At 41.9% G+C, this 17,533-nt stretch overlaps 1 protein-coding gene across 13 annotated transcripts in view; it reads left to right on the top strand.

Annotated features, from left to right (window-relative positions):
• Positions 1-8,338: 8,338 nt before the first annotated feature.
• The window catches only part of ERO1A (endoplasmic reticulum oxidoreductase 1 alpha), a 50,081-nt gene continuing 40,886 nt past the window's right edge, over positions 8,339-17,533 (top strand). For 10 of the 13 annotated variants that reach the window (XM_081506065.1, XM_081506063.1, XM_081506070.1 and 7 more), the window contains exons 1-2: positions 8,339-8,548; positions 16,764-16,883. In XM_081506065.1, the coding sequence (XP_081362191.1) occupies positions 8,435-8,548; positions 16,764-16,883 (234 nt within the window). In that variant the 5' untranslated portion in view covers positions 8,339-8,434. Of the gene's footprint in view, positions 8,556-10,606; positions 10,609-16,763; positions 16,884-17,533 lie in introns of all 13 variants that reach the window. The other 3 variants (XM_081506073.1, XM_081506071.1, XM_081506074.1) reach the window with 3 other exon arrangements.

Consider the following 17,533-nt stretch of genomic DNA (forward strand, 5'->3'; position numbering starts at 1 on the left):
GGAATTCCAGTTGAGCGATTTCAAATCCTGAAAGATGACGCTGTGAAAGTGCTGCACTCGATATGCCAGAAAATCTGGAAAATGCAGCAGTGGCCACAGGACTGGAAAAGGTCAGTTTTCATTCCAGTCCCAAAGAAAGGCAATACCAAGGAATTCTCGAACTACCGCACAATTGCACTCATCTCACACGCTAGTAAAGAAATGCTCAAAATTCTCCAAGCCAGGCTTCAGCAATATGTGAACTGTGAACTTCCAGATGTTCAAGCTGGTTCTAGAAAAGGCAGAGGAACCAGAAATCAAATTGCCAACATCCGCTGAATCATCGAAAAAGCAAGAGAGTTCCAGAAAAACATCTATTTCTGCTTTATTGACTATGCAAAAGCCTTTGACTGTGTGGATCACAATAAACTGTGGAAAATTCTGAAAGAGATGGGAATACCAGACCATCTGACCTGTCTCTTGAGAAACCTGTATGCAGGTCAGGAAGCAACAGTTAGAACTGGACATGGAACAACAGACTGGTTCCAAATAGGAAAAGGAGTACGTCAAGGCTGTATATTGTCACCCTGCTTATTTAACTTATATGGAGAGTACATCATGAGAAACGCTGGGCTGGAAGAAGCACAAGCTGGAATCAAGATTGCTGGGAGAAATATCAATAACCTCAGATATGCAGATGACACCACCCTTATGGCAGAAAGCAAAGAACTAAAGAGCCTATTGATGAAAGTGAAAGAGGAGAGTGAAAAAGTTGGCTTAAAGCTCAACATTCAGAAAACTAAGATCATGGATGGGGAAACAGTGGAAATCGTGTCAAACTTTATTTTGGGGGGCTCCAAAATCACTGCAGATGGTGATTGCAGCCATGAAATTAAAAGACACTTACTCCTGGGAAGGAAAGTTATGACCAACCTAGATAGCATAATTAAAAGCAGAGACATTACTTTGCCAACAAAGGTCCGTATAGTCAAGGCTATGGTTTTTCCAGTGGTCATGTATGGATATGAGAGTTGGATGGTGAAGAAAGCTGAGTGCATAAGAATTAATGCTTTTGAACTGTGGTGTTGGAGAAGACTCTTGAGAGTCCCTTAGTCTGCAAGAAGATCCAACCAGTCCATCCTAAAGGAGATCAGTCCTGGGTGTTCATTGGAAGGACTGAGGTTGAAGCTGAAACTCCGATACTTTGGCCACCTCATGCGAAGAGTCGACTCATTGGAAAAGACCCTGATGCTGGGAAGGATTGGGCGCAGGAGGAGAAGGGGACGACAGAGGATGAGATGGCTGGATGGTATCACCGACTCGATGGACATGGTTTTGGGTAGACTCCGGGAGTTGGTGATGGACAGGGAGGCCTGGTGTGCTGCGATTCATGGGGTCGCAAAGAGTCGGACACAACTGAGCAACTGAACTGAACTGAGTGTGAGTGGGAGGGACCAGCTGTTTTGTTTCTTTTTGATGCCATTGTTTATTCCTAGAAAATCTTCCAATCCCCTATTTTTCTGCTTTTAGGCTGTTCTGGGTCTTCAGTAGGGTACACAAGCTGTTTGTCTCAACCTGCTAGTTACCCTATAGGGATCAAACCCACATCCCATGCATTGGAAGGCAGATTCTTAATGACTGGGCCACCATGGATGACAATCACCTTTTAGAATGGAAGAGAAAAGGATCAGGAGTGATGAGGTGATTGCAAAGAAGTGTATAAGTTCTGCAGTTTTGGAACTGAGCATTACAGATGGTCTGCTGAAGGTGGGGGAGGAGTTTTAACATTCAGCATGGAAGGATTTCACTTAATCTACACTTTTTCATTTTAGAATTTCCTCTCTCTTTGTAATCATGCTGAGTCTAGAGTCCCTGGGTTTGTAGCCACCCTCGTTTCTTGACTGGAGAGTACTGATCTTGAAATGTTTTCTAAATGAATTTTAGATAACTTTTTAAAATTTTTTCTAATGAATCAATTAGTTATTGAGATTCTACTGTCATCAGTTTTCCCACATCCATAACTTTTGTTAATTTTCTATTGTCAATTCCAATTCTACTCTGTCCTCTCCCTGATTGAAAATTACTTCTGCCCAAAATGATTGCTTTGTTTCTAAGTTTACAGTGGTTGTTTGAATTGTAATCATATACTGCCCTGTGACATCTCATGCTGTTAGTATCTTTTTATGTTCGTTAGTTAATTTGTTTGTAAGTTGACTAACTCACTCAGAGGTCGTCTTGTGAAGCACAAACATAATGCTGAGTGCTGGGAAAACTGAGACTACCGAAGGCAAGTTCCCTACTTGCCTGTTGAATGTGGAAAACCAACACATTAGTATATATTTGATTCCATGTGGTAGGCACAATTATATGCTCTTATGAGACCAAAGAAGAGGAATCTATACAATCACAGAGAAGGGGTTAGGGGGGATTTCCTGGAGGTAACAATTGCCTGAGCTGAATCTTAAAGCAGTTGAAAGAGAAAGTGAAAGTTCCTTAGTCGTGTCCAACTGTATAGTCCATGGAATTCTCCAGGCCAGAATACTGGAGTGGGTAGCCTTTCCCTTCTCCAGGGGATCTTCCCAACCCAGGGATCAAACCCAGGTCTCCCGCATTGCAGGCAGATTCTTTACCAGCTGAGCCACAAGGGAAGCCCCTTAAAGGAGTTACCAGGAGAATTAAGTCGATGGGTGTGAGACAGGGGAGAAAACATTTCATGGGTGGAAATAGGGGGAGTAAAGATGTGGCATCTGGAAACAAGGTCTCTGTGCATGTGTGCTAAGTCTCTTCAGTTATGTCTGACTCTTTGCAACCCTATGGACTGTAGCCCGCCAGTCTCCTCTGTCTATTCTCCAGGCAAGAATATTGGAGTGGGTTGCCACTTCTTCCTCCAGGAGATCTTCCCAACCCAGGGCTCGAACCCACGCCTCTTATGTCTCCTGCATTGGCAGGCAGACTCTACCACCAGCACCACCTGGGAAGCCCAGCAAGGTCTCTATGGGGGAATTAATAGCAGTTCACTAGCTAAAAGGCCGGAGAATGCAATGGCACCCCACTCCAGTACTCTTGCCTGGAAAATCCCATGGACGGAGGAGCCTGGTGGGCTGCAGTCCATGGGGTCGCTAAGAATCGGAGACAACTGAGCGACTTCACTTTCACTTTTCACTTTCATGTATTGGAGAAGGAAATGGCAACCCACTCCAGTGTTCTTGCCTGGAGAATCCCAGGAATGGGGGAGCCTGGTGGGCTGCCGTCTATGGGGTCGCACAGAGTCGGACACGAGTGAAGCGACTTAGCAGCAGCAGCAGCAGCAGCAGCTATAAGGCAGAGAGGTGTTGGAGATGAAACTGGAGAAATAGTGGGGACCTTAAATGTTGTGCTGCGAATCTTGAATTTAATTCTTCAGAAGCACCAGATCAAGAGCATGCAGATTTTAGACAGAGATGTAATTTACATTTTCGAGAAATCAGGTTAGCAGGGAAGACTGTTTTTTGAGGAGTACAAGCCTAGAAGCTGGGTGATCAGTTAAGAAAATATTGTAATAAATCAGGTGAGCAACAATCAGGGCTGAAACTTGTCCTAGGTTATAAGGAAGGTGAGGAGAGAATAAACTGAAGACAGATCTGGTGGGATTTGATTCATCAGTAGATCATGGGGGGTGAAAGAGAGGAGGAAACTGAGACTGACTTCCTGATTTCTTGCTGTCAACACATGTACGTGGTAATGTAATCTAATGTGAGAAAACCAGATGGCTGTGTCCCATGGAAGCTTAAGGGAGAGATCTGAACTGGAAAAACAGATTTGGGAGTTATTGCTGCTGCTGCTAAGTCACTTCAGTCATGTCCGACTCTGTGCGATCCCATAGACGGCAGCCCCCTAGGCTCCGCCGTCCCTGGGATTCTCCAGGCAAGAACACTGGAGTGGGTTGCCATTTCCTTCTCCAATACATGAAAGGGAAAAGTGAAAGTGAATTTGCTCAGTCATGTCCGACTCTTAGCGACCCCATGGACTGCAGCCTACCAGGCTTCTCCATCCATGAGATTTTCCAGGCAAGAGTAGTGGAATGGATTGCCATTGCCTTCTCCGTGGGAGTTATTAGCATAAGGGAAATATTTAAAATCATGAGATTGGGCAAGTTTCTCCAAGGTAGAGTATAGATAAAGAAAAGCACTGAAGAAAGGATAGAATCCTGGGGAAGACTCACATGTTAAAGGAGGCACAGCCCATAGGATCTGGAGTGTTTGCCACATAGAAAATTGAATCTAAGGAAGAAGGAATCAGCTTTGTCAAAGCAATGGAGATGTTATGATTTCAGTGAAAAATGGTAATTGGATTTGGTGATAAGAAGGTCAGGTAAAGAGGAGTAGGAAGGTGGAGTTGGCAACCAGACTACACAATGGGCTAAGGTGTGAATGGGAAATTAATAAGTGAAGTCAGTTACTATATATAGTTTGCTCTTTCAGGAACCCGAGGTAAAGAAGATGATGACAGAACTTAGGTGGCAGGTCTCCCCAACTTAGGCTTCCCTGGTGGCTCAGTGGTAAAGAATCTGCCTGCCAATGCAGGAGACGCAGGTTTGATCCCTAGGTCAGGAAGATCCTCTGAAGAAGGAAATGGCAAGCCACTCCAGTATTCTTGCCTGAGAAGTCCCATGAACAGAGGAGCCTGGCAGGCCACAGTCCATGGGGTCACAAAGAGATGTGACTTAGCGACTGAGCAAAACAACTCTCCAACTCAGATGATCTCAAGCAGCTCAATAGAAAGTCTACTGATATAGCATGTGCACACACACATTCAGTAAATACTACATAAATACATCTAACCAAATATCAACACAAACCTTTCAGGTTTTTACTTAGCCTTTCTTCCTCTTATGTGTCATAATAATCTTTTTCCTTGACCACATTTTTTTCCTTAATCATTTCCTTCTGGTCTATTCAATGTCGGAAATTGTTTTATGTACCGAGAAGCTTCTCACAAAAATCTCCATGTCCCCTTTTGAGAATCTGGCCTCAAGCCATTTCCTGCTTTGGTCATTAAAAAACTAACCATAGCTGTTATTTGCAGAGTAATCAGAATTCCATCAAGAATTGCTGTGTACATTAAATCTAAGTCATGTTATTGTTATGATTGCTAGTATTAGAATAACAAGGTGGTGACCTTGTTCATCTCTAAAACATTTGATATTGTTTAGTGAAGTTATAATAGATGAGAGGCTGGACTTTCAGAAATCCAAGGTTGAATTATGTTCCCTGTGGATGCTCCTTAAGTAGTTATTTGATGACTAATCAGTTATTTCATGGGCCTTAACTTGGACAAGATGATGTCAGAGCAGGCAGAATTGAAGAGGTGAGCTCACACAAAGGACCAACCCAAAGAATTCTCAGGGAAACATCAGCATTTTTATACAGTATGTATAAAACATTCAAATAGGTACAAACATTTTTACAATCTAAAATCCCTTACAAATGTGAAAGGAAAAATTATAATTATCAGGACAATAAATTAAGATCCAGCAATCTCACTTCTGGGTTTATACCTGGCTATCTATACTTCCTTTTGTTTGTTTTTGACACCACACAGCATGTGGGCTCTTACTTTCCCAATCAGGAGTCAAACCCGTGCCCCCTGCATTGGAAGCACAGTGTCTTAACCACTGGGCAAATAGAGGATTCCCTGGATATTTGTACTTCCACATTCACCCAGCATTATTCACAATTGCCAAAGTATGGAAACAACCTAAGTGTCTGCCAATGGATAAATAAATAAAGAAGATGTGGTATACATATACAACAGACTATTATTTAGCATGAGAAAGGAAATCCTGCCATTTGCTACAACATGCATGGGCCTTGAGGGTACTGTGTTGAGTGAAATAACTAGACAAAGACAAATATTGCATGGTATCACTCATATGTAGAATAATAATAGGTCAAACTCATAGAAACAGAGAGTAGAAAAGCAGTTGGCAGGGGCAAGGGGGCGGGGAAAGCAGGGAGAGGTTGGTAAAAGGGTTCATTCTTTTAGCTTTAAGATGAATAAAGTCAGGGGATAGCACTGTAATGTATCATTGATATTTTCTGAGAATTGAACTTAAATACTCTCACCAGGGAGGGAAGAAGTATAAATATGTAAGATGATAAATATGTTAACTTGATGGCGGAAATCCTTTCACAATGTCTGTGTATGTCAAATCACCAATCACCACTTTAATTATCTTAAAATTTTATTTGTCAGTTATACTTCAATAAGGCTGGGGGCGGGGAGACAATAAAGTAAAAAAGATTATCTTAAATGGTGATGGTTTCTGATACGTTTGCTAGAAATTTGTTCTGGGCAAGAGTTTTAAGTCATGGAATAGAGCCTTTTTCATGGGAATATTGATGTTTTTAAACTCTTCCAAATTTCGGGCTATTACATCAGCATGAAATTCAGAGCTGATTCATGTTGAGACTGCTTCTTTCTGCAATTTTAGGCTTTATTCATTTAGTTTCCCCTTTTACATATGGTGTCTCTCATTTTGATAGCTTAATCTTCAGATATTAATGCTCTAAAAATGAAAGTTGCTCAGTCGCGTGTAACTCCTTGCGACCCCATGGACTTTTGACTGCCAGGCTCCTCTATCCATGGAATTCTCCAGGCAAGAATACTGGAGTGGGTTGCCATTCCCTTCTCCAGAGGATCTTCCTGACCCAGAGATCAAACCTGGGTTCCCTGAAGGCAGATTCTTTACCATCTGAGCCAGCAGGGAAGCCCATTAATACTCTAGCCATATGAAATATATTCATTCATTTTACAAATGCATGCAAATATTTTTGGGAGTCACAGGCATAATCCCTGTTTAGGGAGTTAAAAGAGATCACAATTCAGTAATAGAGACATAAAGTAGAGCAGTCATAAAAGATGACATACTAAAGTCCATGGGGTGTCCATCCACATGCAGGGACTGGGTTTCATACATCTTTGTATCTCTGATGTCAGGCTCATTCTGGCAGAGTGTAAGTTTATTGAATTGAAATTAATTTAGACATTGGAACCAGGTGAAGAGGAAACCAGGAAGACCCATGATGAGGGATCAAATGAGTTAGGTCTGTCCCTAGAGGGATATGAGAACCCATACACAGTATAATGAAAAGACAACTTTCCAGGTAAAAAGAGAGTGATTGTATTAACATGCATGTTGTAGATACCAAGATCAGAGCTATTTCGGCCCACCAGGATATCAGATGACCAGTGACTTTTTAATTACATGTTCACTGGCATTGATGGACAGAGCAGAGGGTATGAGTCTCACCTCTACCACACTAAGTGATTTTTAATAATGTATATAAATCCTATGCCTATTTTTCTCAGCTAGAAAAACAGGAGCATAAAACCCATTTTAGGTCTGCCATATCCTGGAGTTAAGTCAATAGGTCATAACTTTTTAAGAAAAAACAAAAAACCGTTTACAAAAAAATAAATTGAAATATTTTAACTTTTAATGCAATGTGTAAGACGTTGAAGAGCTTTCCAGTTTCACCTTGAAAAATTTATCCTTTAAGAAACAAAGCTGATGGACCAGTCCCAGGGCTGGTCTCAGAGGACCTGGCTCTCTCAGGCCAGCTCCCAGATCTCCCATATCCCCTCACCTCTCTGGGCCTGTTTCTTACTGTAAAATAAAGAGTGATCTCCCACCTCGGTCCACACTTGACTATGAAATGTGGCCAGTTAGTATAAAATACATGACAGATTTCAAAGTTAAAAATGTAAAATATATTATGAATCGTTGAATACTGAGTATATTTTTAAATATTTTGCATATATTGGTTTCAATAAATCTATTATTAAAATTAATTTCACCTGCTTCTTTTTGCTCTTTTGATGTCACTACCAGAAAAGCAACATACGCAGCCCTGGTATTGATCACAAGTATCCTTTTCAGCTTTATGACTCAGCCGGGGCCACCGTGGACACGTAATTCACGGTTTGATTTCCTCGCACTGAGATACGGAAGGATTGGCCGGGAATGAGGAGGCTGGGGCGGGGCCCTGCCGGAAGACACAGTTTTGGCTCGAGCTCTCGGAGCTGGGAGGACCCCGACTCCCGCGCGGGGCTGGTGGCGGCAGCCTGGTCGAGTACCCAAGCCCGGGGCGTTCAGGGCACTCGGGGCGGGGGCGGGCGCGGCTCTCCGGGCTAGGCGGAGTCGGGAAGAGGGTTGGTGCGTCAGCCACACGCTCGGGGAAGGAAGCGGGCCTCAGGTCCCAGGCGGCTCGCGCGGGCGCCCCGGCACGTCCGCAGGCTGCAACGAGAGGTGGCAGCTTCTGAGAGGAAGGAGAGACGAGGGCGGGCCTGGGAGGCGGCCGGGAGGTGGGGCCTTGCCGGGGGCTGGCCCGCGCGGGCTTCATCTGCGGCCGCACGGCCTGCTCCCGAGCGCTGGGGATTCCGAGGCGCGGCACGACGAGCGGCTGGAGCGGCTATGGGGCGCCGCTGGGGCTTCCTGATCGGCTTCTTGGTCGCCGTGGGGTTGCTGGGCTCGGGCCACGGCGAGCAGCAGCCCCCAGAGACGGCGGCGCAGAGGTGCTTCTGCCAGGTAAGGGGTATGCGCGGCGGGGCTGCGGGGCCCGGGACCCCTGCCTGCGCCTGGCGCTGCGTCCCGCGCGCCCGGGCAGGTGGGCACTGGAGGTGTGTCTTTATTCCTCCACCCTTCCGGAAGAAGCCCCCTGTGCTTTTGCTCCCTGGCCGGGGCTGGGTCCTCTGCAGCCTGCCTGGGTTGGTGTGAACAGTTCCCCCAGCCGAAGACCCTCAACCGATGTCAGAGCGCCCTCCCGCGCTTCTGATCAGGCTTGGGGCGAGAGGTATGGGTGCACCACTGTCTGTTTCTACCCGGTTGGTTTGTGCATCTCTGTTGGTCTTTCCTGCCCGAGGAGGGTGTACACACACACACACGCTTTGTTATTTTCACCTGGTTGGTTTGTGCATCTGTGTTGGTCTTTCCTGCCCGAGGAGGGTGTGTACACACACACACACACACACACACACACACACGCTTTGTTATTTTCACAGAACCTGAGTCTTTTTAACTTCCCATTTGACTTGGAATAGCGTAGTCTGTGCCTCTGCTGGGTCCCTTCTCCACCCTTTCTGGTCAGGACAGACTTTTGAAGGTGGCTGCCCTCAGATCTTCCTGTCAGGCAGGAGAATGGCTTCGTGTGGCTTTTCTGTGTCTTAAGCTCAACTGCCTGGTGTCTTTGGGGCCGAGGTTGCCCTGTGATCTTTCTTTTTCCTGAATGTAGTGGAACTCTTGTACCGCGGCATCCGTATTGCTGGTCCCAACTGGGAGACCGGTCCTCAGTGTACAAGTTTGATTACAAGCTTATTATAATTATTTCCTTCGGTTAGTAAGAAATGTGGATTCCTTGAGCAAAATATTCAAAGAAACTTACAGGTTTTGGGTATCCACAAAATGTGATATTTTAATGTCGTTAATATTAAAAGGCATCTTTTGGTTGATTTCTGTTGGTAAAAATGACATTTTATACAACACTGAGGGATGGGTATCCAAATTGTTCCTTTTAAGTAGATTTTACTGTTAACTTATTTAGTTCTATTATGGTCAGTAATGGAAGGGCTGGGGGTGAGAAGAGGAGGAAGAGGATGGTAACAAATAAACATGAAGAGAAAAACGGAGACAAACATATCGATATGTATCGACCAAATCAGAAGGAGAGATAAAATTTAAAAAATGGAGAAAGAAAAGGGGAGGTGCAAATGATCCATCCAGCAAACATTTGTCAACACTATGTAAATTGATCTGAGAATTTGTAATACAGAAATACAGTGGTATAATTCCTGCCCTGAAGAGCTCACAGTTTAGTGAATCATGGTCTTTGGGGCTTGAGGAGAGGTGGGGATCCTCGGTGTTCATTTTTTTTTTTTTTAGTTAATAAATATTGCTAGAAACTAAAATAGCAAATTTTCACCTAAGATTTGGAAATAAAAGTTCAAATCTTCTCTGGTTCTATTAGCATTGGCCACAAAGTCCTTTTGATTCTTTTTTTGTTACTAGTTGTAGCCCTAACTTCCTTCCTGTTGCCCATCCTTCTTACCACTTCTGAGTTACCACACCATCCCTCCTCACCACTGCTGCATGGGCGCCTGGCTTGTTGTACATGGGGGTTCTGATTTGAACCAGGGCAGCATGTATTTAGGGCTTTCCTGGTGGCTCAGGGGTGAAAGAATCCTCCTGCAATGCAGGAGCCACGAGAGACACAGGTTCGATCCCTGGGTTGGGAAGATCCCCTGGAGGAGGGCATGGCAACCCACTCCAGTATTCTTGCCTGGAGAATCCTGTGGACAAAGGAGCCTGGCAGGCTACAATCACAGGGTTGCAAAGAGTCGGACACACTAAAGCAATTTAGCGGCAGCATGTAGTTATTGGACCTCAGAAACCCAATGAAGTATGTGCAAAGCTCTACAAATAATTGGACTAAATTCAACAGGCATTTATTGAGGCTTAATGTAAATAGACTTTGAGAGATCAAAAAATAAATTCAAAAATTACAATTTAGTACCAATTTTTGCCACTCCAGAGTACGCAGACTGGTACATAATTGGTGCTTAGCAAATATTAGGGTAATTATAATACAAGATGTGAATGCTACACTAGCTGGAGTATATTCTTCATTAAAAATGGGTTGACGCTCCCAATGCATTTTTTTTCCCCAGTGAATCTGTAAAGTTAGTTATTGCATATGCCTGTTAGTTGACATCACATCCTAGTAAAACCATTTTCACTGTATGTTGTAAGTTCTTTTGAGAACAGTGCTTCGGTTTAATTGCCCACAATAAGTGACTAGTTGTCTGGAAGTTATGAATCTCCCTTATATACATTCCTCATCCCCCTCCTAACTGCCACTCCTGTATCATTCTGTTAAAAAATGTTAAAAAAAATTTCTTACACAGAAAATTGGCTTTTTTTTTAACCTTTTGGTATACAAGTCAGTGAAGTCTAACACATGAATGGTTTCGTGTAAAAATCCCATAAATAAGGACTCACCTTTCCTTTAAATTAAAATAGTATTGTAGCAGGTATGGGCTTGAAGTAAGGGAAGATTTTTCAGAGTTTATTTCTTTTTGACAATTATTTCCTCATTATGCACCATTAGAGAGAATGAATATAACCGAACTTTAGTCCCAATTCATAGAATCCCAGGATGCATTTTAAAGAAATCATCTCAAGAAGAGATGTTGAAGCCAGGTATGGAGGCAGTATAGACACCTTTTTCAGTGAAGTTAATTAGAAATGCATTTGTAAACTTTTATACTCAGATTGTTTTGTCACTGAATATAGTTAGTGCTAATAAACACTCAGATCCACTTCTTTGTATTCAGTAAATCACCATTAGGCTAATGAAAGGGAAATAGTTTGGATAATCTAAAATGGCTACATCAGAAGTGGATTATTTCTTGTTGGGAATGCATTGTAGATCCACACTCTATGTACATGTATTTTACCTGTCTGGGTGTCTTGTTCAGGTCAATTTAAAAAAGTTTGTGTTAGTCAGAGTGGCAAGACAATGGAAAAGACACTTGATAATATGTTGAGTGGTGGGTGGAAATAAGCCTGTGATTAGAACTTAGTCAGAGGGATCTTTGAAACAGGTTATACTGGAGAGATGTCCATTGGCTCTGAATGCCACCTGCATTCCAGGGTTTTCTGAATGAAGCATGTGAACCAAAGTGTATTTCACGTTGGTTGCTGTGCTTTGGGTCATTTAACAATGATTCTAGTTATAGCAAGACCAAGACTTTAAAGCAGAAATCGCTCTTAGTGTTTTATGTCCTTAGAAAGTTGCCTGCTACCAAGGATAGGGTCTTTTTGGTGTGTCTACGCTTTCTTTTGACAGAGTTGTTCCAGTCTGCTCTGTCAACAAATGAATGCCTCGTGTGTGTGTTTGTAGGTATGTTTTAATAGTCACAAAACTCAGTAAAATTAAGTGCAACTAAAGTGCTTTGCCAAATAAAGCACATTTTGAGCACTTTAAAAGGTATTTCATTCAAGTATGAGGAGTATATTCTTACAGTGCTTTGCAAAAAAATAATAATCTATTGTAGGACTAGAAGTTGTTAGGACACAAGAAAACTTTTAGGAAAAAAATCTGTTTCGATAGTGTTCTTTATTTTGTCTTCCGTTGCAAAGTAAAGGATACCTATATCCAAAAACTTGAGAACAAGCAGACCAGTGTTATTTTCTTTTCCCTTGCCTTTTGTATTTTGGAATTTGGTTCAAACCAATCAGAGTCAATGGAGAAAGTAGTGGAGTTAACTTTTGATTGTCAGTTCTGTGTTCCCTTGGGGCTACAGATGTAAAAATTTTGGAGAATTTTAACTGCAAACTTGCCTTTTTTTTTTTTTTTTTAATCTTGTTCATTAAAAAAAGAATGTTGTAGGGTGCTTTGGGGGAATACTTAAGATCCCTGTCACTGGAAACATTTAAGCAGTGGTAGGATAATAATAATGATCAACATTTACTGGGCATTTACTCTAGGTCATTTTATCCTGATATGAACTCTTTGAGATGAGAACTACTATTCTATTGGGTTCGCCAAAAAGTTCATTCAGGTTTTTCCACAGTATCTTATGGAAAAATTCCAACAAACTTTTTGGCTACCTCAATATTTTTGTACTCAGATAAGAAATTGAAAGTGTTAGTCACTCAGTTGTGTCCGACTCTTTGCTACCCCATGGACTGTAGTTCGCCATACTCCTCTGTCCATGGGATTGTCCTGGCAAGAAAATTGGAGTGGGTTGCCATTTCCTCCTCTAGGGGATCTTCCTGACCCAGGAATCAAACCCTGGTCTCCTGAGTATCCTGTATTGCAGGGGAACTCTTTACTGCTGAGCCATTAGGTTGAAAAGCATGGGGAATATCAACAACTAAGAAGTATCAGGGATGAGATTCAACCCTAGAAGGCCAACTCCAGAGCCTGCTTGCTAACCCTGTTGTTACATACTGCCTCCCCTCAAGGGTGTGTAGAAGGGGATTGCTGGGTTGCTTGAAAGAAAGCAATATAAGGCCTTCTAAGGCTTTCCTCCTCTTAAGAGACCAGGACTGAATAGTGTTAAGCCTACGTTGGTCCATATATCTACCACCCCTCAACAAAGGCCTTTCCATTGCTTCCTATTAGTTTGCCCCCCTGTGCCACCAAGGCTGATTATTACCTGAAGCCCAGAGCAGTGAGCTGCACATTTTGGCATTCATCAGTCACTTTGTGTGTGTGTTGTGGGAGCAGGTAGGGGAGTGCATTTTTCAAAAAGTTCAAATTCTTATGGTAGGGCCACAGTTTTGTTTCACTTTGGGAGATAGTATAGTGGTTACTTATGCCGCCATAGCACATTCTGAAGTACAGCATCAAACCATCCTTCTTATACATCAGCATCCATCTTTTGGTCTTAGTTTAGGTAATAGGACTTTGCTTCATTTCCAAGGTTCTGCCCTGGGTCCATTACCTGGAGTTCTACCTTAGACTTTTCCTGAGACTGTTCTGGTAACATACATGGGTCTCTGATTTCTAGAACTGGGTCTGCTAGACTGCTAGACATACCTGCTAGACTTCCTTCCAGGGATCAGGTTCTGCTGCCTGTTTGCAAGCTTCTCCAAACAGTCAAATGATTTGGATTTCCGAGTATCTTCCTCCCTCTCCTTTGCTGGACTCTTTCCATTCAGTGAATCTCCTGTCACCCCTGTTCCACCTCCTTAGCTGCCCTTCAGGCTGAATTGTAGTTGGTAATAACTCCCACTTAATATCTAAGGTAAGAGGCAGAAGATTTCTAAATCTACCATTGTCCTGCTTTCTCTTCTCAGTGGCCTCTAGGCTATAAGCCACCTCTGCTCTGGCTGCTGCTGCTAAGTCGCTTCAGTCGTGTCTTACTCTGTGCGACCCCATAGATGGCAGCCCACCAGTCTCCCCCATCCCTGGGATTCTCCAGGCAAGAACACTGTAGTGGGTTGCCATTTCCTTCTCCAACGCATGAAAGTGAAAAGTGAAAGTGAAGTCGCTCAGTTGGGTCTGACTCATAGCGACCCCATGGACTGCAGCCTACCAGGCTCCTCTGTCCACAGGATTTTTCAGGCAAGAGTACTGGAGTGGGTTGCCGTTGCCTTCTCCTCTCTGCTCTGGAGGTATCATGTATGTATTTCTGGTTTGGAGCTTCTTATCACTCTCTTTGTAATTAGGATGTAGATGAGCAGAATATTGGACCCAGAGATTTGTTTGTCTTTGCTACTTGCTTTCATTCCGCTGTTAGTGCCTCTCTGCCCTTTGACCTGGCATGGTCTGGGGCACTCAACTCCATTATAGGTGATGTGAAAGTGCCTAGTTACAATTGGGCAGCGCGGTGCTGGGCTCCAGTGAATGAGAATGACAGTGGACAGCTTTCATTCATTTATTCACCAATCCAAACCAAAAATAATCATTGAGCATCTACTTGTGCTTTCTAGAAGTACAGTGCTCAGTACCAGGAATACAAAAATAAACAAACATGAATTTGCTCTGAGGGTTCTTAACTCTAATGAGTGGAAGTGAAATATAGATACATTTGATACAGTGAGGTCATTCTTGTGTAGGAGTATGTGGAATGTGGTGGGAGCTCTTGGGAGAGACAGTTAACCCAGCTGGGGGTGAGTGGTACCTGAGGGGAGCTTCCCAAAAGAGAAGAGGATAGATTTTTACCTTAAAAATGAATTCCTCAGGGGGAGAAATGGATTGCCTCAAACCCTTCCTCTTCAGTCTTTTTGTGTTTTTTCTTTTGTGATTTAATGTGACTTTCTGGCCTGCATCCCTTTGGCCTTTGAAGCCTTTGTGCCTATTATTCTTTGTATAATAATTTGTATGCAAGTGGAGAAACAGTAGCTTATTTTATGTTCTTAGAAGTTTTGTTTTGAAAGCACAAAAAGAAAGAGGTATGAAAAATCAAATCATCTATGTTAGAAGCACTTTGGGCTTCCTTTGTGGTGGTAAAGAATCTGCCTGCAATGCAGGAGACCCAGGTTCAATCCCTGGGTCCAGAAGATCCTCTGGAGAAGGGAATGGCAACCCACTCCAGTATTGTTGCCTGGAGAATTCCATGGATAGAGGAGCCTGGCAGGCTACAGTCCATGGAGCTGCAAGGAGTTGGACATGACTGAGCGACTTACAGAAGCACTTTGCTTTGTTGGTACCCAGAATTAGGACTCTAAGATTATTGTATACTGAGAGAATTTTTAGTGGGAAACAAGGACACATTTGCATATGAAATGAAAATAGTTATTACAGTGACAAAATATGTAGCTCAGATTTCTAGAAACTGAATTCTTTAGTCCAAAATAAAGAAGACTAGGCAAACTGGATACCAAACAAACAAACAAACAAAACTTATCTCTTGAATATTGCTGTCATCATTCCAAGTATTCTTATTTCTTAGGTGAAAAATTTCCATTACTGTTTTGTGATGCTCTAAAATTAAAAGATAGTGTAGGATTTTACATATTCCAAAAGGAGAACACCTAACTTCAGTATTTCAATGAATTATTCTTTATTTGCTTCCTTACCAATAGATTTTTAAGTTATTATTTTATTGGCAATACGTCTCCTAAAAATACAATCCAAAGTAATTTATAATGCAGATATTCAGGCCAAAGTCTAAGGATCTCTTTTCTGCAGCATGCTGTATATTAAAAAAAATTTTTAAGTTACTTAAAAAATCATAATGTGTTTTTTACTTATTTAAGGCAATGCTTAATTAATTGTTAGACGTTTGCCTAATCCCAAATAAAACATCTCAGAATTTTACCTTCACAATTGATAACATTGTCTGATTGTAATATGGTTTCCCACTGCGTATGATTAGAATATGATTTAATAGTTTGATTTCTTAAATACAGTTAAGACATCGGTTTTAAGCATTTGAAGATCAGGATTGGCTTTGTGGTTAATTTGCCATCTCAGTGTTGCTGATGATAAGTAATTTTTAGCATCATTTCAGATCTGTAAAAATTATCATGGCCAATATTTGAGGGTTGTTATATCCTTAAAACAAGTTATTGTTTCACTTGTAAATTCAGTATCACTTCTTACATTCACCAACCTTGTCTGTGACCTACACATCCTGTTGGAAACTAAAAGGAAAGACAGAGACTACTGAATTATAGGAATACTGGGTCTCAAAAAATTCAAGGGTGGTCTTGCCTTCAGGAAAGATGGTAGAAGTGGGAGCGGTCAAACTCTAGGGAATTCAGCTAGCATAAGTTCTCCATCTTCTACTTCTGCTTCTTTGTGTATCTTATAGAATCTTTCCTCTCTCTGCCAGCTAGCTGGCTTATGTGTTCCTCAGTTCACATGATGGAATATGGTCTGAGTGTACTTCTTTAGTGACAGAAGGAGACATCACTCCTTCTTAGCCTCAATTCCAGAGTCCTGGAGTGGAGACCATGACTTGTTTTGGATTAGAAGCCCACCCCCGGTCAGTCTGGAGGGTGGGGTGGGGATATGGAGTGGCTGCAGGGAACCAACCAACTGTTTGGGGGTATGTGTATCATTATGAGCTCAGTACACCCTCCCTACAAATGGTATCCACTACATTCCTATAGACATATAGTAAGAGCAGTAGCATTACTCAGTTATGGTCATGTCCCAGCTCAGAAAATTATATGGAGGCAAGAGGCTAGGGGCTGGTTGAGTAAGGGGCTCTTTCATCATAACCATGTGAGGAAAATCTCTGTTGCGTCTATGATATTTTGATATAATACTCCATTTTCTTTTTAACAGGTTAGTGGTTACTTGGATGATTGTACCTGTGATGTTGAAACCATTGATAAATTTAATAACTACAGGCTTTTCCCAAGACTTCAAAAACTCCTGGAAAGTGACTACTTTAGATATTACAAGGTATTTAAAAATTTATGGGGTGTTAGAGAAGTACTTAGAGCTTAAATGGATAATTACATTTTCTTAGGAATCACTGAGCTTCAAAATTGTGTTTATTATTTAAAATTGAGCAAGGCTATATTAGGAAAACACAATTCATAAGAATTAACCATATGGTTCTGAAATAACCCATTGAATACTTTTAATTTCAAAAACTGAGTTTTGAACTCTTAGTGTTAGAATCTAGCTGGTTAAATTAAAGTCAAAACAGAAACTATTATATTGTTATCGAAGTCATGAGTTGTTCATAACATTCCAAAATGTCAGATTTGCTCCAATTAATTTAAAAAAGAAGTATTTTTAAGAGGCATAACTTTATTCTGACCAGTATTATTTTAACAAGTAACTTATGATGTTTTATCTTGAGATAACTGTTGAAAGAGTATAGAAAACCTGATCATTGGAATATGCAGTACATTCTGTGTTCACAATTGTCTGTTAGCTATTACTTTCATTGAAAGGCTGTGAGTTGGAAAAAAAAAAAAAGACTGTAAGTTGAGCAGTGATGACATGAGCTACTTTAGCTCCCAGTTGCCATCTGTTCAGGAACTGTTTAGTAGCATATTTTGTCTTTAAGACCAAGTCTACCAATTTGCTTAGACCAGCTACAC

This window comes from Giraffa tippelskirchi, chromosome 7, assembly GCF_054371585.1.
Source record: "Giraffa tippelskirchi isolate mGirTip1 chromosome 7, T2T-mGirTip1v1.2.pri, whole genome shotgun sequence".
Taxonomy (NCBI): Eukaryota; Metazoa; Chordata; class Mammalia; order Artiodactyla; family Giraffidae; genus Giraffa; species Giraffa tippelskirchi.